The sequence below is a fragment of the Spinacia oleracea genome, chromosome 2 (assembly GCF_020520425.1).
Source record: "Spinacia oleracea cultivar Varoflay chromosome 2, BTI_SOV_V1, whole genome shotgun sequence".
In the NCBI taxonomy this organism is placed as follows: domain Eukaryota; kingdom Viridiplantae; phylum Streptophyta; class Magnoliopsida; order Caryophyllales; family Amaranthaceae; genus Spinacia; species Spinacia oleracea.
Window position 1 is genome coordinate 59,512,392 of NC_079488.1, and position 22,904 is coordinate 59,535,295.

The window sequence follows — 22,904 nt, forward strand, 5'->3', positions numbered from 1 at the left end:
CACAGTCTGGGTTGTCTGGCTTTGCCTCGGGCCGGGTTGTGACTGATGCTGCTATTCGGAAACGGGTCAAGTACGAAACACGTTGCAGGGCCATTGGTTATGGCTTTCTTCCGTTCTCTTTCTCTTCTTTAGGGGAGCTGGATAAGGATGTTGTTGCGTTGCTGAAGCGGATTCAGAAGTTTTCTAGTACACAGGACATTGGGGCTCGTGCTGCTGCTCATATTTTCACCAGGATAGGTTTTGCTATAGCCAGAGGAGTGGGGACCCAGATTGTATCTCGGTTGGCCACTAATTATTTGTAAAATGTTTGACTTTGTTAGCATTTGATAATAATAATAATAATAATAATAATAATAATAAAAAAAAAAAAAAATAATAATAATAATAATAATAATAATAATAATAATAAAATAATAATAATAATAATAATAATAATAAAAAAAAATAATAATAATAATAATAATAATAATAATAATAAAAAATTAAAAAAAACTAGAAGTTGGGCTTGAATCCTAAATACAACGTAGGAAAGGGAACTACCAAAGATGTTAGTATATAAACTTCATAATATGCTACTTTTTTTTGGGATTTTCATTTTTCTTTTTTTATTAAATGCAAAACTTTTTTTTTTCTTTTCTTTGTGACTAATAGTGCAAGTTGAAACGGATGTTCATGTCCCTCGTAGGCCACAAAGAACTAAGGTTCAACTAAATAGATGGATTGTAGTCATCTTGAATGAAAACTTAGAACTTCTCATATTGGATAATGATGCACCTACATCCTACCAGCAAGCTATGATGAGCCAAAGCTCCACAAAATGGAGAAGACATAAAATCTGAAAGACTCCATATTTGAAATCAAGTCTAAAATTTAGGTTATTTGCCAGATGAATTCACACATATCACAAGCAAATGGGTATATAGTGTAAGGATGTGCAAAGGACTGGAAGTAGTGCAACTTTTAACCAGTAAGTTAGACAATTATATAACGGTTCGTTGGGCAAGTTTCAATTGACGATGCTGATTCATCAACAGATCACAAACCGAATTACTCCGTATCAAACTATCATCCTCCTGGTTGACCTTCAGTGGATCTCTGCAACAGTCGTAACAATTAAGTAAACCTTAAATGACAAAATTCATGGTCGAGTCCTTCAAACTTCTTTATAATCATTAAGCGTTTATGAGCAGTACAAAAAGTTGAGTTAGATTGGTTTCTTGCTTTCTCTTTTTTGATGAAAGAAAAAAATGTATTCTCCTATTCACTGTTCCTGTGAATCCAATCCAGCACCAAGTTATTAAAAAAAAAAAAAAAACAGACACTGACTCATGCGGTAAACAACCGATCCATCTAAGCCTATAGCTCGCACGCTATCCTTCGAAGAGAATCTCTTATCAGGTGTAATGGAAGATGAGTGCTATTTAGATGAAGATGAAGATGAAGAGAGTCGTGCGCTCCTCGCTTTGTCAGCTTTTTCAGCTTTTTCCAGATAATCTTGGTGAGATTGGTGCTTAGATCCTTCAAAAGAGGAGAGAGAATTTCAGACAGTGATGACTTAAGATGAAGATAAACATAAACAATCCAGTATCAATCATTCGTAGACAGTATTAGGAAGGTCACTGTTCTGGGCCTTCTGGCAAGCTCATTGACAAAGCAATTTCGAAACTGGAGAAGTTAGTGGCAGAAGTCATACAAATAAAAAGTAGAAAAACATGTTCTAACAATACCACATAGATAATCAGAGTGCAGGTGGAGATATCAAAACGCGCAAGAGAAGGCTGCCACTCCGATGTAATATACGAAGTATAAAACTATTGCAGCATAACTTATTCCAGACTTGTCTGGCTGAATTATTTGCAGATATTCCAAGCTCAAAAAGGCAAATCTAGCTCAGAATGATTGTCAACAAGTTTCAAAATTATGAGGGAATAACTCCACACACATGAATTTACCTACCACCGGTCCATCACACTAAGTGCCCATAGATTGAATCTCCTTTGTAGACTCGCATATTGTAGAAAAAAGTTGCCAGTTGAATATTACAGTTTAATGCACTTTCGACTAGTTGAATATTCTAAATGGATCCATGCAGAAATATGGTATCTATAATATAAGTCACTCTTTTAAAATCAACATCAAAAGTAAAACCCAACAAATGACCAGAGTCTTTAAAATATTTAAAACTATAATGATAAGTAGGTAATAAATATCAAATGACAATATAAATAGGATGTCCAAGTCAACTAAAGAATGGGCTGATATCCTGATATGCTGATCAATGACCGAATACTATGTGGCCATCTAGTTGAAGTGGGGAATGGAATCAACAAAGAGAAAAGAAAGGAAAAGAATCAAAACCCTCCCATCACCCATTTTCAATTTCCTAATGTACCACCTTTGCAACCCCCCTCAATCATCCTCTCTCCAACTTCCACCACACCTCAGGACCATCTTCACTACTATGCTGCCCTCCTACCTACTGCTGTCGCCAAATAGTAGCCATCTTCCACCGTCGTCAGCAAGTTACCTTCCCCAGCCATCATTACCTACATTGCAACTGCCAACATACCATCAACTTCTTTGGTAGCTGCAACAACCAACAAATTTTTTATTTTATTTTTGTTGAACCAGTTTCATCGTACACCAGGCCTCGAACTCAACCTCTAGTGGTCCAAATTGAACCGCCAACTTAACATTCTGGACATCAATGCCCCAAGGTCTAAGCTGACATTAGTGAAATACAGAGGCCAGTTTTGAACAAGTGTGACCTTTACGGAATACCCCTTTTTTCCCCTTTACAGTTGTGGGCCTTGATTTTGCAGATGTTCTAGTTGCGGCGATGGAGGTTTACAGGTGAAGACTGAAGAGGAAGGAGATAACGGTGTAGTTGTGTTCTTATGTTACTGTATAGCAGATTAACAGGGGAAGAGGATTTAGGGCTTGGACATGGGTGGGTTAGGGGAGAACCGAGAAGGTGGGCGGAATGTTGGTTGATGAGGTGGTTTCAGGTGGGAGTGAGGCTAGGCCGTTGCAGTGATGATGGTGGCCTTGGTGGAAGAATGGATGGATGGTTGCAGAATTGGAGTAAAGGAGGATGGGGATTTGAATCCTACTGGGGAGGTAGGGAATCAGAATAGTGGATTGATCCGATTTCGGAGAAATGGGTAGAGTGGGGGAAAAAAATAAACCAAACACCCCCACAACAAATAAGGGAAGGGTTCCTTTTCCCATTCTTTAAAAATACAACCAAACACACCCAAAATATCTCATTACATCAATAAAGACCAAGATGTTTAAGTCTGTACTTATAACTGAAAAGCCATGTTATGGCTCCACATGCACCACAGGGTACTCTACTTGTACCTAAAGCAGAAGATTCTAACGCGTGAGGAAATCATTAGCGCATAGATATGCACTCAGTTGCAACTTACGGATCGTTTATTCTTTCTATCTAATTGACATAATAATCATATTACAGTAAATTATTAAATTAACACCTGAAGTGTAAACCACAATTGTAAAATTTACTCATCAGATTATCCTTTATCTTTTGTTCTTTACTTCATTTACATGATTTCCTATAGAAATAGCCTAGCAGCCATTTCTTGGATGTCAAGGCAAAACCATGGCGAAGACTTAAATTTTAGCTTGCACAAATTATTAGAAACTCAAGTCTCATCACTAAGCCTCTCACAAGTCAGAAAAATATTTGTACAACATATTACACAATATTTAGAAAGAAGACTCTTTGATAACTCAAGAACACAACTACAATAGCTATCAGGATCGGAAGCCTGACTTCATTCATTTTCCACAACGGCACAAGCCAAAATATCAAATGTGCTAAGAAAACAGATTCCGGAATCCTTTCACCATTTGAGGAACCAAAAAAGAAACGAGACCCTAGAAAAAGAATGACGCTATGCACAGAAAGGAAAAGCCGAGAGAGCACTACCTCAAAAACTCAGAAGGATGTAATAAACAAATAGTCAAGCAAGAACTATATCAAAATGAGCGGAGAAAAATGACATAAATTCGTGAAACTATATAAGCATCACTTCTACGAGATTCATATACGTAGTATATGATTAAAACAAAGACAGACGGTCCTTTCCACGATTGTGAAGAAAGTTAATCAACTAATGTGATGTGTTAATCAGTAATGCTTCGAAATAACAGAGACCACAATTCTCAGGGATCCACTCTCAAAGGATAACAACTGGTAACAAAGTACCTTAACTGAATCAACAAGCAACAACACTTAAGATTTCAAACCAAACTTCTCAACCTCTTTCGTGTGATTCATTTCATATGATAAGATGGTACACTTGAGGCTATCTATGGTTGCTTCTAATGATGGGTGCAGACCTTTGTGGCAATCACAGTTAACACATCCACATATGTAGGGTTTGATTTAACAATGGAACAAAACAGGACAACCTCTGTTATTCTTTCTTCCCTATCAGATCAATTGTGATTCTCTAAGCAAAGGACAAAGGGACCAATGTACAGATAGCTCATATAATTATTTTTGGCTAATGTGCCAGTCGTCTGTGAAGAACTCTAAACTGATAAATAAAAATTAGCACAATTTTATCACTGGGCTAGTGCAAATAATAGATAGTACCAAACCAGAATGTGAGCCAAAATGACAAAGCCAACTAAATCGGGCCGATATCTTGGTTAAAAGTTTGTGAAACCAAGAACAGTTCCAATAACCAAGCCATGCCCAAATGCTAAACTAGCTAAAGTAAACCCTAGTTAGAGCAAGCTCATTCGTCCAAATTCCATCAGCATTCAACAGTACCATCAAGTCATTTACATTTACCAAACACCTCCTAACAATCTCAGACTAAGCACTGCTTATGGAATGAAGGTTAGACGTACATAGCCTAACAAAGAGACTATTGATGCTAAATTGTCATTGTGAAATACACTTAACTTTTGTTGAGAAAGGCCCTCATCGACACCGACCGGGTTACTAGAGCCTCATCAATCCCAAAATCTCTCATAGTCCAATTACTCCAACGTTTGACAATCTTTCAAGTCCCTACCTCTACATTACAATAAAGCAAAAGGAACTCCATTTCAATTTTCTCAAGGGTTCCAATAATAACTCATAGAAACGTAAAAATCATAACAATATTCCCACAAAAATATAATTAAAACCTAGTACTCCTAATTCAAGATTGTCCATGAAACAATCGCAGACCCCTGTATTAAAAAAAGCAAGAAAAACTCATTTCATAAAAACCCAATACAAAGAACGGCATCAATGAACCATCAAGAGAAAATGAAAGGAGGAGAGAGAAAGAGTGTACCTCGGCTCATGTAGTACCAGGGGACGGCGAAGATAGCAGTGATAATGGTCAAACCCGCGAAGACGTGCTTTTTGTCTCCGCTGTATAGGAAATGGTTTACTTTGCCTCTGAATCCTCCACCATTTCCAGCTCCATTGCCATTTCCAATTCCGATTCCACTGCTTGGGTTCGGTTTGCCTTCGCTTGCCATTTTCTCTGAGTTCCCAACTAGCTCTCCTCTCCAATGTTAGGGTTCATCAACCGGTTTAATTTAAACTAGCGTCGTTAATCAATGCCACCACACCAAAATGGAAAAGAAATTGGAGAAACTCCGAGTTAGTGTCGTTCGGGAAGTTTTCCAATCTAATGGCATGTCTGTAAATAAAAGCAAGGGGCGTGGTACGAAATTTTGTTGGGAAATTTTTAATACTTAGTTAAAATAATTAAAATATGATTAACGGTCGATTATGATAGAATTAATTCGTCGGAATATGGGCTAAGGTAGTACGTAGTCATTGACAACAATAACTAAACACTTAGTTAGTTAGTAATTGGCAACTTAAGGTAGGTAGTAGTTTGCAAAGTCACTAAAAACCTAGGTAGTAATTTGAAAATTTTCCGAACAAATCAAATATACCTAATTACCTTTATGGCCTGTTTGGTATCTTGAATTTCATTTGAAATTCTGGAATTGGGCCAAATAACTTGTTTGGCTAATCCAAGAATTTGAATTTGTATTTGGCCCAAATCCAAGCTTTCCAAAAATAAGAACAAAATAAATCATTTGAAATTACAACTGAACACATGTCATTTGAAATTCCATATTTCTCTCCCCTTTCTCTCTCCTCAACTTCACACTGGTTCATCTTTTCAGTTTTCACCTATGCTCTTTCTCTCTCCTCGACACCATTGCTAACCATCCAACAACCTCTCACCATCCTTAAATTCTCTTTCATCTCCCTCCTTAGTTCTCTCTCTTTCTTCACACGTACCTTGATTTTTTTTATCTCCCTTCTCTTGCAATTTCTTTGCTGCTTAACAACTCCGTCGCCGCCGCACCGTCGCCGCCGCCAACGACTACTGTTTCAAGATATCCGGCTTGATACTTATGTCCACCTCAAGATTCACGTGAAACCGTAAGAAATCGCAAGTAATAAAATCATTAGAAGAGCTAGGGTTTGGTTTTCCCCAAATTTGAATCTTGTTAACAATATGATTTTGATTATCCTTGTTGATTAATAAAATAATTTCATGAACTGGTTTGTTTAATTGTTGTTGATTAACAAAAATTTTGATTTTAATTCAAATCATGTGGATCTGATTTGGATGAGAGTGATTAAATTATTGAAAAGTGAGAAAGATAGAAAATAAAGAAAATAAAATAAGTTGGGCAAGAATACGCACAAACAAATTTATTTTCTTTGATTATCATGGTAGGATAATTAATAAAAACATAAGAGGTAATGTTTTGGATGTTCTAGTTTTATGAAATAAATAGTGAGCAGAGATTTAGAACTAACTTCTAGATTTCAATTGAAATTCCTTTAATTTCCAAACAACATGTTAACATTTGAAATCCTGGAATTGATATTTTCATGTTTCCCAAACACAAAATTAGGAATTGAATTCTAACATTTCAATTCCAAAAATTGAATTCCATGATTTGAAATGAATTCCGTGCTCCAAACGCAACCACATAGAATTACTTGACATCGTTAATTAAGTAAAAGGGAACGACTTTACTCAATTTACGTGTCAACTACCATTCCTTTTAGGTAGACCTGATCAAACAGCGGGTCGGGCCGGGTTCGGTTCTGGCCGCAACAGTTTTTCAATCCCATTTCAGCGGGTCGGGCCTGGTTGGGCCAAAACAGTCTGCCCAAAGCCCATCTTAGTTGGGCTGTGCGGGTTGTTCGAGCCTACTAGTTTTTAATATAGTTCAATTTTTTTTTCCCGTGCATACTAATTATGTCATTCCCTTGAATCATTATAAAACAATAAAGTAGCTTTATACTCCAACATACTTAAATTTGAATTCAGAGAACCATAAAGTCATAAACAAACAAGAAATAGAAACTTAGAAAGTGGTGTTGTTACATCTCGTCATCTCCCAATTAAGCCGGAAATGGAGGAACACAAAGTACAAAACAAGTAAACAAACCAATACAAGTCTTTGGCAAAGTTCAAGTCCATTGAGGAGATACAAAAATACAAATTAGAAATACACAACATCATTAACCAACTATTTGGCAATCTTCATCATTAGAGCCTTCTTCTGTTAGGTTATGATACATATGACATTACATAAATCATGCGGAAACAACCATTAACCCAGGACAACATATTATTTACACATAATCATATAGCATAATTTAGATGCATACTCTTTGTTGCGTGCCCTCCCTAGCTGCGCCCGAACCGAACAAGAACAAGTCTTTTAGGACTCCAAGTGTCGTCCCTCCGTAGATAGTCCACAGCACGTCCGGATCCGCCTTAAGATTGACCAACTAGAATCGCCCTTAAGGTACTAGAAAATTTCGGCACTTTTGAGCAAGATGTGTGTTTTAATTTTCTCTCAAAAAACTCACTTTTGAATACTTTGAAACTTGTGTATAAATTATGACCCCTAGGCCTTTATTTATAGAGTTATGGAAAAGGAATCGTAATCCTAGTAGGATACGAATTAATCGAAATTAGAATCCTACATGAATTCTATTTAATTAATTTATCCAATTAGGAATAGAAACTTAATCATACACTGACTCTTGTAGATTCAGGAATCACGCATGAGCACAAACTCACACACACACGGCAGCCACAAGGGCTGCCCATGCGCGTGCGAGCAGCAGCCCGCGCAGCACGGCCCACGCAGCCGTGGCCCTTGGCGCGCGCTGGGCCTGCCTTGCGGTAGGCCTGGGCGCTGCCTTGGCTGGGCTTGTGGCGCGCATGCTTGCTGGGCGATGGCCCCGGCTTCGTGCTGGGCCTTCGTCCGGCAAGCCTCGTCCGATGCTAATTCGTACGATACGCTTCCGATTAAATTTCCATTTCCGGAATCTATTTCCGATACGAACAATATTTAATATTTCCGTTTCCGGAATTAATTTCCGATTCCGGCAATATTTCCGATTCTGACAATATTTCCGTTTCCGGCAATATTTCCGATTCTGGTAATATTTCCATTTCCAATAATATTTTCCGATACGTACCATGTTTCCGTTTCCGGCAACATCTACGACTTGGATAATATTCATATTTCCGATACGATCCATATTTCCGTTTCCGGCAATATCATCGTTTCCGGAGTATTCATTTCTTGCCTGTGACGATCTTAGCTCCCACTGAAACCAAGATCCGTCGGTTCCGAATATTCATAGATGGAGTATTTAATGCCATTAAATACTTGATCCGTTTACGTACTATTTGTGTGACCCTACGGGTTCAGTCAAGAGTAAGCTGTGGATTAATATCATTAATTCCACTTGAACTGAAGCGGCCTCTAGCTAGGCATTCAGCTCACTTGATCTCACTGAATTATTAACTTGTTAATTAATACTGAACCGCATTTATTAGACTTAACATGGAATGCATACTTGGACCAAGGGCATTATTTCCTTCAGTCTCCCACTTGTCCTTAGGGACAAGTGTGCATTTCCTAATTCCTTTGTCGCTCGATGCTTGCTCTTGAACATAAGGTAAGAGTTGTCATCCTTATTATGTCCAGAGGTGTTCCTCGGTTTCAGAGTTCAACTGATCAAATAAACAGATAATCATAGCCTATGATTCATCCGAGCACGGCCATGCATTTCACAGTTTCTAGCTCTCCGAGTGGCCTTGTACAACTTTTAAGCATCTCATCCCGATTTATGGGAGGACAATCCCAATCTTGCGATCTTGAGATTAGACTTCGTTTGATAGGTGATTACCTGAGCGTTGCCTTTATAGCCTCCTTTTACGGTGCGACGGTTGGTCAACGTCAAAGCAACCAGTTCTCAAACAAGTAATCTCAAATCACTCAGGTATTGAGGATTTAGTGTCTAATAATTTAATGAAATTTACTCATGACAGATTTTCATCTCTTACAGTAAAGTTTCATAGGTCTTGTCCGATACTAGTCTTCCCAAAGTAAGTATCTATGCAAATGATTATGACATTGCCATGTCCACATAGTTCAAGAAACAGAACTACTAGTCATCTTGCATTCTAATCGTCTAACGTTTTCTATGCGTCCAATTTTATAGAAAACTCCGATTAGGGACCATTTTCAATCTTTGACATTCAAGTTCACTTGATAGACATTTCTTAGTCACAGGACTGGTCCTGACAGTCTATCTTGAATATATCGTCAAATTGAAGGGACTCATCATTTAATACTAAACCAAGATTAAATGGAATATGAAAATACATTTCATATATGATAAATGTTCAACCCCAATGTTTTACAAGCATGGGCCTCAAACCCATCTTCTAAAACAGTTCATGGAATTCAAAGCTATGCTTGATTTCCAGTGCTACAATGTGAGTGTTGCTTCTCACTTGTTGCATAGGTTTAGTTATCATGCTTTGCCAATCTTAATATCCTTTTCATCGAATGTTCTTCGAGATATGATGATAAGATCTTTTCGAGTTTGTTTATTATGTGATCTAGTCTTTCTTACTTCGATGGTGGTTTTACTCATTTTGCAATGAAGAACCATCAAGTTAGTAGACGTTTTTCTTGCTTCAAGAGTGGTTCTACGCATTTTTCAATGAAGAATCATCAAGCCAGCAGATAGGTGATCTACCCAAGTTCAGTGAAGAACTTTAAACAACCCTGTTTTATTGCTTCTTAGGCAATAATCACTTTTACTTCAACTGTATAGGTTGCTAGTGATGCTTTGTTTGGATTTACCTATCCAAGCAGTTCATAGATATGTGGAAGACTCTCCAACTATATCTTAGAACATAGAAATTATTATTTTAATTTCCCACGCAACAACTCATGGTCTCCAATCCATGTTGCCATTTCAAAACACGATGCTCTATAGCTCGTCCTTATCAATGGTTAACTCCAAAGGGGTCTTGCTTGATCCTTTGCCAGTGTTTCTGCGTGTAGCATCAATATTTAGCATATCTTTATTTCCTTGAATCAAGAACTATTCCTATGTACCTTTTCAAGTACCATAAGTATTCTTGATCTCAATCTAGTTGATCTTCACTTAGATCAATAGAGATTGGTATATGTTCGTCATGGCTAAAGTCATACGATACGTTTTTGGCGATCCTCATATTATATCATACATGATAAATTCTTTTGCAGAATAATTCCCAATTGAATTCTATTCATGTAACTTTAGCTTATTCAATTTCAGCAGATACTGAATCCAGCTAAATTCTTTGACATATAATATAGGTTAAGAATCTCATTTAGACTCTTTGATGTTTAACTTAGTAAATTCTTATACATAGTTCAAACATCCTTTACTTAGATTTATTCATATGGGTCGAATATCTCCAATGGAGACTTTCGTGTTTGATTTAGTAAATGCCATTACTTAATCCAAAACAATATCATAAGATTTCTGTAAATAGATCTTAATACCCAGTATGTACTAAGTTTCGCCATGGTCCATCATTGATGAATTATTTCAAATCTAAGTCATTAGCATTTGAATGTTATTTCACAATAGAGAGATATGTGTGTGATACACATAGGACCAAATAAGTTTTTATGTACTCCCACTAAACCTCTTATACAACTATAAGAATCATGTATATTTTATGAAACTAAAATACTTATTAGCTTCACTTAAAATACAGTTCCAATTCCCAATTGCTTGCTTAAATCTGTACTTAGATTTTATAAGCTAGCTTTCCTTTTCAAGCATTTATTTGGATCCACAAATCCTATGACATGCCATGTACATAGTTTATTCCAACATTTGATTGAGGAATACTTTTGTCATCCAATTGCCATATTTACCAATATGCAATCATTGCTTGAATTATAGACTTGAAGCATTACGATTTTGCATGAGGTTTCAACACAATCCACATCGTGAATTTGCTTGTAACTTTTAGCAACTAATCTAGCTTTGTGTGTGAACACAATTCCATGTTTGATGGTTTTTATCCTTAAAACAAACTTGCAACCAATAGGTGTGAAACTATTCTTGCAAATCAACAAAATTTCAATTTTGTCATCAAAACATTGAGTATGTTTTATGGCCTTTAACCAATTAAACATATAGTCTATATATGGCCTCTAACCATTTTAGGGAATCTGGGTTTCGTCATAGCTTTCTTACAAGTCACTTCTTTTAGTTTGACTGCAAGTTGTAGGTTTCTTTACTATCTAATAGAAGAATTGCATAGTTTCAGTGACCTGAACTCCATGTTTCTTCACTATCTAATAGAAGAATCTCATAGTTCCAGTGACTTGAATTCTATGCCTACTTGGGTATAGAACATCAAACAATAGAATATCAATAGCCACTTAAAAGTCCTTTGAATATTCTGTTCTCCTTGAAGCATTTGTAAAGTCTTCTAAGAGATGTCTATTCTTTAAAGCCACTTCTAAAGTCCTTAAAGAATAAGTTCGGTTTTTCTGAAGCACTTCGAAAAGCCTCCGGAATGTCCGTTTATGTTTGTTGTTCGCCTCGAAGACTTTCGAGGTCTATTTTCTCCCACTTGTCATTTTGGAAACGAATCTCCAAAAGGACATTATTTCGAGCAAACAAACATTATGTTCTCAAAAATTCGTGGTAGAAACAATACCCTTGTGTCTCATTTGAATAAATCACAATGAAACATATATCTAGACTTGGGCCTTAGTTTGTTGAATAACAAACACTAAGCTCCCACTGAGTTTAGCAACTCTTTAGATATATATAATTGAAAAGATATCCTGAAATTACTTTTAAATAGCTTTGACGAATTTGGTTTAGTTTGGTGGTAGTTGAGCATTTTGTTTTAGAAATTATAGGAAAAGTCTTTATGATTCATCATTGATCGAATCAAGTACTAATTGACTTCGATTATTCCAACTACGATATGCCATATCTTATGGACCTAGATTGTGAAATTACAACACACAATCATTGATGATCATATTTGGTCTCAAGTAATCATCAACATGATCTTACCTAGATCTTTATGATTTCTTGCCAAGTGGATTTTATACTTCTGAATCTTTGAACTAGCCAAACAGATTCAACTTATATCACATTTGAGTAAATAAACCTACATTCACTCAAATCCATGCGAAATAATAAAGTCATAAAATATTTCTTTAGCTTTGAACTCTATTGTCTAGGCGTTCTAACAATAGTTCACATCTTTTGTTACTTTCAACAAGTAAGACTAGCTTGTCTTAAGTTGATCTAGAAATCAACCAACTTTCAAAAGTCCATTAAAATAGAGTTTTTGAATGTTAACTTGTTGATATGGTCTAAGCAACAATGCCAAAGATTAGTGGAACTCAAATCAAGGGGTTGATTTGAACCTAGTAAAGTTCTTTAAAGAGTTGTTTGTTTTAATCAAGCATATTGACTCATCCCGTAAATGACCATTTCATTCAAATAAACAAACAAACAAGCATTGTTTTTGTTCTTCTGAATGTGAGTCTTTCTGTGTTTGAAGCAGAAATTTGGGTATGCTGATTATGGAATAAAATAGCCATTTAGTTCCAGCCTTTGAAAGGACTTTAAAACAAACTAGATGACCCTACAACTAATGTAGCATTGCCATGCTTCATTTCCCACTTGTAGGTCATTAGTGTATCCTAGCTTCCATTGTTTGAGTTATTACCGAAGTAGGAACCTCAAGCGGTATATGATACCAAGGAAGTTTGATTGCTAGGTCACTTCTCTTTAAACATTAACTTTTAGGTAGAAACGGAATCGTAAATTCCTTTCATTTGTTCCTCGTTTTCCTATTTCTTGTACCCTTTCTTATAGTCTTAAGAATTGAATTCTTTAGTGTTGACTTTTATACTTTGTTAGACATGTCCAATGTCACCAACAAGGTTCTTTACCATTTTAATTTATGTTGAATATTTTGTTTCAACTAGATGATCTTACCAGAAGCTTCTAAAGTTCTCTAAGTATCGATCTATTCGAATGTCTAGGGACTAGACTCATTCGAGAATTAAATGGACAAAGATATTAGGTTGTTAACCATTGGTAAAGCTGAGCGTATTAGACTCAATGCTTTATGATCTCAAAACTACAGTGTATTTTGAATTCACAAGCACCAATTGGTTTGCCATTCGATTTTGATATTCGAAAACAACCATAAAAGTCGATATAAGAAACGTACATTTTAAATTGCTCACTTTCTCTCTTTTCCGTGAATCGTTCTTGGATTCACTACCAATCGAGGAAATTTACTGTTACCTTTCTAAAAGGATTTATTGCAGTGCAAGATATTTAATTATAAACAATAATTAAAACATACATTGAAGCATGCAAAGTCTAAACATTTATCATGAATAATAACTTGAAATTAAAGCAACCATGCAATTCAAACAAGTTATTAGCATTTTATTCGATTTTATTGTTCCGGCAGGTGTGAATAAAATGATTCCAAGACCCTAAAATCATTGAAGAACTAAGCACAGTTTGTCGACTTAATCCTAGAACATCTTAGGTAAGCAAAAGCCTTTTGCTAATAGTCTAGAAACTACTCTTGGTTGATAGGTACGTCTAAGAACTTATTAGGTAAACCTATCGAATTTGCCACGACATAAAAGGACTCCTTACTTATATCGTTGAGTTTCACCAAAACTAACATGTACTCACAATTATTTGTGTACCTTGCCCCTTTAGGACCAATAAGTAACACCTCGCTGAGCGAAAACTATTACTAGATTGATGTAAAGGATATCCAAGCAAGTGTATATTTTGGCATGGCACCTTTTAACTCAATTTTTAAGTTTGGAACTTAAGGCTCTAACTATGTTGGTTAGATTTTAAGTGAACTAAAATCCTTAATCATGCAACATAATCAAGCTTTTGATCTCATGCATTTTAAGACATATTTAAAACAATAAATAACTTAAAACATGCATAAGATATTTGTGATCTAGTATGGCCCGACTTCATCTTGAAGCTTTGACTTCAAAGTCCGTCTTGAAAATCTCCGTGGGAGGTACCATTTTCTTCAAATAGGATAAGCTATAACTAATTACAACTATTTGATGGTACGCAGACCATATTTGAATTGAAAAATAACTTTGGTGCTTTAGACCAATTACATTCAAATTAATGGTACGCAGACCATATTTTCTATCCTATTTGGGCCATACTAGTCACTTCATAACCTGCAAAACAGTACATATACAATATATACCATTCACCCATTCATTATCATGAATGGCCCACATAGCTGGTTAGTAAAACACATTATGCATCACGTAAACATTTGCAGCAATTAATCAAGGGCACCAATAATCTACCAATTATTCAGTCCTTATTAATTCTAATCAAGTTGTTTTAACCTTAAGGATTTGTAGACCTAATCAAGAGTTTATGACTAAAAAGCGCTCCCACTTAAACCAATAAATTCATATGCTTTACCAATTTTAAACATAAAAATGTATTTCTAGTCCAACCGGAAACATACAAATTTAATTAAAATTTAAAGCTCATATAAATTTATAATTGAATCCAAAAATTTAATTTAATTTCAGTCGCATTTAAATTAATTCATGATTTTAATTTTAGTAAAATAATTAGAATAAATTCCATTTATTATAATTATAATATTCAAAATTAAAATCCAAAAATTAATTCAAATTATTAATTTTAAAATTAATTAAAATTACGTGAACTGAAATTTTCAAATTAAACATTCAAAACGATCTAATCGTAACGCAAACACCCTATGCGTTGCACGCCCATGGGCCGCACGCACACAGCCATTGCTGGCCATGTGCGCGCAGCCCATGCGCTCGTCGCATAGCTGCTGCTGTCCTATCGCAAGCCTCCGCACAGCGCCCCATCGCACGCGAGCTATCGCTCGCAGTGCGCGCGCGCGAGATCGCTCGCTGGGCGCGCTGGCTCGCTCGCTGTGCGCGCGAGCCATCGCTCGCTGGGGCGCGACATCGCTCGCTGGGCGGGCGACATCGCGCGCTGCGCGAGCGAGCCATCGCTCGCTGGGGCGCGACATCGCTCGCTGGGCGAGCGACATCGCGCGCTGCGCGCGCGAGCAGTGCTGGGCGCGGCGCTCGTGGCACGCGAGCTTGCGCTCGCTGCGCGCGAGGCTGCGCGCACTTGTGCGAGGCAGCGCGCGTTGTGGCGCAGCTCGCTTGCTGCCCACACGCGACTGCCTTGGCTCGCCCTTCGCCCACGCCCATTCGTTCATTGCTCGTGGCACACGACACAAGGCAGGGCTGCTGCCTTGTGCTCGTGCACTACGCCCTTGCTCATTGCATTCGTGCCGCACGGGCGACGAGCTCCCTTGCTCGTCGTCGCATGCCCGCATTATACAACACCCCTTAAGGGTAACACGAAGCGTCCATTGCTTCGTGCGTGCAAGTTATTTGAACGAATCGCATAAAAATTTAAAATTTATATTTAAAATTAATGACAAATTAATAAATATTATTAATTTCATAATTTTAGGGCGAAAAAATCGAAAATGTATTATCCAATTGATTTCCGATTGATATGGATTCAAGTCTAGGTCATAAAAATTTAAAATTTATCGTAAATTTACAATTTTTATGGTGGTTTTTAATCATAGGTTTCTAATTAAATTACAATTAATTATGAAAATCAAATTAATTCTAAATTATTCTAATTTTCAACAAATTAATCATAATTACAAATTAGATTGCATAATTAACAAGACTAGGCATTCAAACTTGTTAAACATATGCAGTAGGTCAATCAAAAATTCAAGATTTATCAACAGGAATCGCAAATATTTAATTTAACATCTTAAATTTACGAAATTTTGCATTCCAAAAACTAAAACCTTCGAAAAGTCATAGTTAGGCTTCGAATTTGAGAATTCTGGGTTCGGCAGAAAAAAACTATTTTTGTCAAAATTTTAGAATGCCTTTTACATGCGGAATTGACACAAAAATCACTCAATTCGGATGAGTAATGAAGAAACTGCCGAAAAACTGCGTACATATAATTAAATAAACGCAATTTGCAATTAATTAACAATTACGAAAATTAATCACCCCTTTTAATTCTTGCAAATTTGTAATATTTAACCATGTTCATGCAATTTAGATTATGAAAATAATAAGGGGCTTGGATACCACTGTTAGGTTATGATACATATGACATTACATAAATCATGCGGAAACAACCATTAACCCAGGACAACATATTATTTACACATAATCATATAGCATAATTTAGATGCATACTCTTTGTTGCGTGCCCTCCCTAGCTGCGCCCGAACCGAACAAGAACAAGTCTTTTAGGACTCCAAGTGTCGTCCCTCCGTAGATAGTCCACAGCACGTCCGGATCCGCCTTAAGATTGACCAACTAGAATCGCCCTTAAGGTACTAGAAAATTTCGGCACTTTTGAGCAAGATGTGTGTTTTAATTTTCTCTCAAAAAACTCACTTTTGAATACTTTGAAACTTGTGTATAAATTATGACCCCTAGGCCTTTATTTATAGAGTTATGGAAAAGGAATCGTAATCCTAGTAGGATACGAATTAATCGAAATTAGAATCCTACATGAATTCTATTTAATTAATTTATCCAATTAGGAATAGAAACTTAATCATACACTGACTCTTGTAGATTCAGGAATCACGCATGAGCACAAACTCACACACACACGGCAGCCACAAGGGCTGCCCATGCGCGTGCGAGCAGCAGCCCGCGCAGCACGGCCCACGCAGCCGTGGCCCTTGGCGCGCGCTGGGCCTGCCTTGCGGTAGGCCTGGGCGCTGCCTTGGCTGGGCTTGTGGCGCGCATGCTTGCTGGGCGATGGCCCCGGCTTCGTGCTGGGCCTTCGTCCGGCAAGCCTCGTCCGATGCTAATTCGTACGATACGCTTCCGATTAAATTTCCATTTCCGGAATCTATTTCCGATACGAACAATATTTAATATTTCCGTTTCCGGAATTAATTTCCGATTCCGGCAATATTTCCGATTCTGACAATATTTCCGTTTCCGGCAATATTTCCGATTCTGGTAATATTTCCATTTCCAATAATATTTTCCGATACGTACCATGTTTCCGTTTCCGGCAACATCTACGACTTGGATAATATTCATATTTCCGATACGATCCATATTTCCGTTTCCGGCAATATCATCGTTTCCGGAGTATTCATTTCTTGCCTGTGACGATCTTAGCTCCCACTGAAACCAAGATCCGTCGGTTCCGAATATTCATAGATGGAGTATTTAATGCCATTAAATACTTGATCCGTTTACGTACTATTTGTGTGACCCTACGGGTTCAGTCAAGAGTAAGCTGTGGATTAATATCATTAATTCCACTTGAACTGAAGCGGCCTCTAGCTAGGCATTCAGCTCACTTGATCTCACTGAATTATTAACTTGTTAATTAATACTGAACCGCATTTATTAGACTTAACATGGAATGCATACTTGGACCAAGGGCATTATTTCCTTCATCTTCATCCTTAAAGTCATCTTCATCTTGTGGCGACGAAAATACGGTTTATCGACCTTTTACACAATAAAATAGAATGTTAAATTAACTAAAAATATAAGTATATGTGTGAATGAAGTGAAAATGAGATATAAGGCTATGAGCTCACCTAAAGAGAAACCTTTAGCACGAAGCCAATCCTCATAACAAGCAAGAGATTCAATTCTCATTGATGTAAGAGAAGCCCTCCAAGGATTAATCAACTTCTTACCCATACTAAAAGCGGACTCAGATGGAACGGAAGATATAGGAATAGCTAAAATATCACGAGCCAATGTCGTAAGTTGTGGATGTCGAGGTGCATCATTACTTTTCCACCACACCAACACATCAATTTTAGAATTGTGATCAACATTTTTTTTCTTCCAAGTAAAGATCAAGTTGTGTTTTATCTGAGACATTTTGTTGTTGACTAGTCACCCAAGTGCCATAGTTTGCCATCTTATCGCTACCCTTAGAAAGTGTAGCTTGAATTGATGTTACTTCTTTAACCTCATCACTATTACCAAGACCCCCTCCATCTGCATCCCTATACTCCTTAAGCAAATTGCACAAAGAGGTTCCTTCACTTTCCTTTTAGCATGTACTTCTCCATAAAGTGTAGTGTAACAATACTCAACAAACTTATGCTTATACCTCGGGTCCAAAACACAAGCACAAGACAACAACAAATGATATTCAGACCAATACTTGTCAAACTCTTTTTGCATTTCTCTTACCGTATCATCTAAAAATGAATGTGGCCCACTTGCAGCTTCAAGTAACATGCATTGAATATCCCAAACACCCTTAAAATAAATATTTTCAGTTGGAGTATTATAAGATGAGAAATCATTTGTGACATCATAAAAGTCCTTCAATCACTCATGAATCACCGACACCTTTTTCCACTCATCGTCATCAAGAAGATACATATTTATTTCAATATACTTTTCCACTACATGATCAATGGCCGGCCTAAAATAAAGAGCACGCTCAAGCATCAAGTAAGTTGAGTTCCACCTAACACAACAATCACCTCTAATTCTTTTCTTAACATTCAAGTGATAAGTTTGTTGAGCAATTTCATAGAACTTCTTCTTCTTTGGAATAGAGTATCTAAAATGCTTACCAATTGCTCTGATCTTATTCACAACATCATCAATGAGCTTAAGACCAGCTTGCACAACCAAGTTTATGATATGACAACAACAACGAATTTGAAAAAAATCACTAGAAAATAAAAGCTCCTTTCCATCCCTCACAAGTTGTCTCTTAATTTGGCTACTCATTGTATTATTGTAGGTTCCATTATCCAATGTAAATGATCCTACATTTCCATCAATTTTACATTTAGCCAAACAAAGAGAAACATCCTCCGCAATATGATCATGATCAATGACCGGCCTAAAATAAAGAGCACGCTCAAGCATCAAGTAAGTTGAGTTCCACCTAACACAACAATCACCTCTAATTCTTTTCTTAACATTCAAGTGATAAGTTTGTTGAGAAATTTCATAGAACTTCTTCTTCTTTGGAATAGAGTATCTAAAATGCTTACCAATTGCTCTGATCTTATTCACAACATCATCAATGAGCTTAAGACCAGCTTGCACAACCAAGTTTATGATATGACAACAACAACGAATTTGAAAAAAATCACTAGAAAATAAAAGCTCCTTTCCATCCCTCACAAGTTGTCTCTTAATTTGGCTACTCATTGTATTATTGTAGGTTGCATTATCCAATGTAAATGATCCTACATTTCCATCAATTTTACATTTAGCCAAACAAAGAGAAACATCCTCCGCAATACTAACCCCATCAAAAGGAGGAGTCAATGCCCCAAATCTAATAATTCTCTTTTGCAACTTCCAATTACTATCAATCAATTGGGAAGTTATACAAATATACTCATCTTGTGCACTATCATTTCTCCAATTATCAGAAGTGAAACTGATCCTACTAGGTGCATTTTGCATGTCGAATTCAACAAATTTTCTCTCTTCATCATAATGCTTTAACGCATCCCTCCTAAGTGTATGCCTACTCAAGAATTTATAGGTGGGACAAGCAACAATAAACATGTTTTTAAAACCAGGCTCTTCAACCACTGAAAAAGAATGCGCTCCAGCAACAACAAACATACAAATGACTTTCCTAACAGCTTCTGGGTCAATTTTATGATGTTTTAAGGTCATTGATTGTCCTTCATATGTACATTCAGTCCCAATCAAAAAGATTTTAATTGAAACATTATGTTTCACAATACACCTTTCAAGATGTCTTTTCAAATGAGAAGTACCATCTTTTGATTTTACAGTAAAGATTTGCTTACAGTGCATACACTTGGCTTTTGTTTCATTCTTGTCACCGGATTCAACTTTCTCCATCTCCTTCCATACCAATGATCTACGATCATGAACAACATCAACATCTTCTCCTTCTTCATCTTGGTTTTCTAGTATAGCAACTTCATCATCGGGCAAGCTTGACAATGGCCGCTTTTTACTTGCGGCAGACTTGACCATAGTGTACAAAATGTAGCCTATAAAAATTGTAACATAAATGTTACAACAATGGTAACACCCTAATAATTCCTTGCTTTTATAAAACCATTTTCCAACTTAAAATAAAGGAATTAATAAAGTATTACCACAACCGTGATAACGGTTAAGGCTATTACCAGAATTACGCAGCGGAATTAAATGTCAACTAACTTTTTAAAAAAAACATAATTAATGAAATGTTGAGGCCTCCTACAATTTGGAACCATAATGGCCCAAAACCCAAAACATAAATAGTTTCAAACATTTCAAACATAATTAAAGTATTATTAAATAGTTCAAAATACGAAAACATGCAACTCTCTCGATCATCCCAAGCCACATTATTCCGATCTACCAACCTCCTATTTTATTCTACTCCCCATCAATGCAAGTGCAAATGATAGATCATCATAGGGTCATTAAGGCAAAGGCCATGACCAAAACACACAAAGCACGTAGTCAGCAAAAGCTGAGTACTTACAAGCATAGGGTGAATGAAACTAAAACATGCATCACTCACTAAGTACTAATCAACATGCAAAAGCCATATAATAATAAACAATCAATCATGAATACAAGACTCGACTCTTGACTCGACTCTTGACTCGACTCTTGACTCACAATTTAATTAGAATAAGCTTCGAACGGGCCAAAAGAATAATCCACAAAGGGAAAAGGTGATGGGAGCCAACCATACACCAAATATATAATAATAAAATCGGGCCATACCGACGGAATTCCTGCGCATAATATAAATGAAACAATGTCTTGTATCATTAGTAGGAGTACGAGCTTTCCGGCAAGACTCGCCCCATTATTCATACTCAAGGTATATACGTTCCAAGAGTTTTGAAGCTTGTTCTGGTTGCACTTTACGTTTATTAATATTTTATAAAAGGCGAACTCAAGACTCACCAACATGTACACATACAATTAATAAACAACAACCAAAACAATCTTATTTTAAATGCTTTAGGATTTGTGATCAACAAGGCAAGACACTTGTGATATTACTACCATGTTCCTCCTCACCAAAGTGAGACTCCACATCATGCACATTAACATGAGGGTTGTGCCCTTGCACGACAAATCCTAATTCATTTCATACATAATATTCCCAACTGAACCCTACATGTGCGGTGGCTTACGTGAGCTAACCCTTCACATGTGGTAAAATAAATAGTACAACGAAGTACGAATAATTGGCTCAAAGTATGCTAGACATCCCGTACAATAGCATACAAATAAATAATCCAACCCTTGCATGTGAAATAAACCATACATGCATAAATATTAAACAACATGATTGACAATGAAATCCATACTCATAATAATTCCAACATGCTTGTTCAACAATTGATCCAATAAATCCAACATCACAAATCACATGCTCGTTCACCAAAATAAACATGATTCCACATAATGTAATTCACATCATCAACAATCATGTAATATCATTGACAAAAGGTGTGGTCGCCCTAGACTTGTACGTACCTTGAATACCTAAGCGTATGGGCCACTTTGCAATAACGAGCACTCAACTAGAAATCACCTCCTATCATCAAAATAATGAAACTTAAATTATTTTCATTTTCATTAAATTTCCAGAAACTTTATAAAATTTAAAACCTCCTTTAGACTTTAGAATTCAATCCTTTTTCAATAATAAAAACGTCTCAATTTGCAAAATCAATCCCTAGTACGAAAACATACTTTTTCTGCCTTTAAAATCAATAAAAATCGACACTTTAAACCTTTATTCAAATCTGAAAATATAATTGATTATCATAATTAAAATCATCACCTAATTATGCTAATCAATTGACTCATTAGGTCTAGGTTAAAACCCTAACTTGAAAATCCCAATAACACTAGTTTATCATCATAAAAATCAATACTTTATTCAATAAACAAATCTGAAAATTTATCCTTTAATAATTAAAACAAGCCTAATGAATCACAACACGCAAATCCTCAAACCACGGTATTCATAACCGGTTCCCAGCATTTTAATTACTCAAAAAAATATTAATATAATAATTTAAAATACGGAATTTAAATAGAATAGGTAAGGAAGAAGAGAATTATACCAATCCGGCCTATAGCACGGAACAACCACGAATTAATGTGATTGGGTGAAAAAGATTGAACAACGAACGAACAAGCAACAACGTCAACACACAACGCACCACTCGTGGGCGTGTGTGCAGCGACGAAGAGGAACAGGCAGCAGGGGCGCGCAGCAGTGCTGGCGAGAGGGGAGCAGCGCGCGCTGGCGCGGGCGAAGGGAGTGAGGGAGTGTGGGCGCGAGGGCGAGAGAGAGAGGGAGTGTGGGCGTGCGGCTGGGCGAGGGAAGGCAGCAGCGGCAGCACCACACAACAACAACACACGCGCACAAAGGGGGATGGGCGTTGTGCCGTGCAAGGGGCACCAGCAGCAGCGGG

General features: G+C 36.8%; 1 protein-coding gene across 1 annotated transcript; it reads right to left on the reverse strand.

The window, feature by feature from the left end:
• Positions 1 to 1,141: 1,141 nt before the first annotated feature.
• Positions 1,142 to 5,645, reverse strand: LOC110789927 (uncharacterized). Its single transcript, XM_021994648.2, has 2 exons — positions 5,322 to 5,645; positions 1,142 to 1,518 (listed from the first exon to the last, which is right to left on the reverse strand). Exons 1-2 carry the CDS (start codon positions 5,509 to 5,511, stop codon positions 1,418 to 1,420), a joined length of 291 nt encoding a protein of 96 aa, XP_021850340.1. The 5' UTR covers positions 5,512 to 5,645; the 3' UTR covers positions 1,142 to 1,417.
• Between the last annotated feature and the right edge of the window lie 17,259 nt (positions 5,646 to 22,904).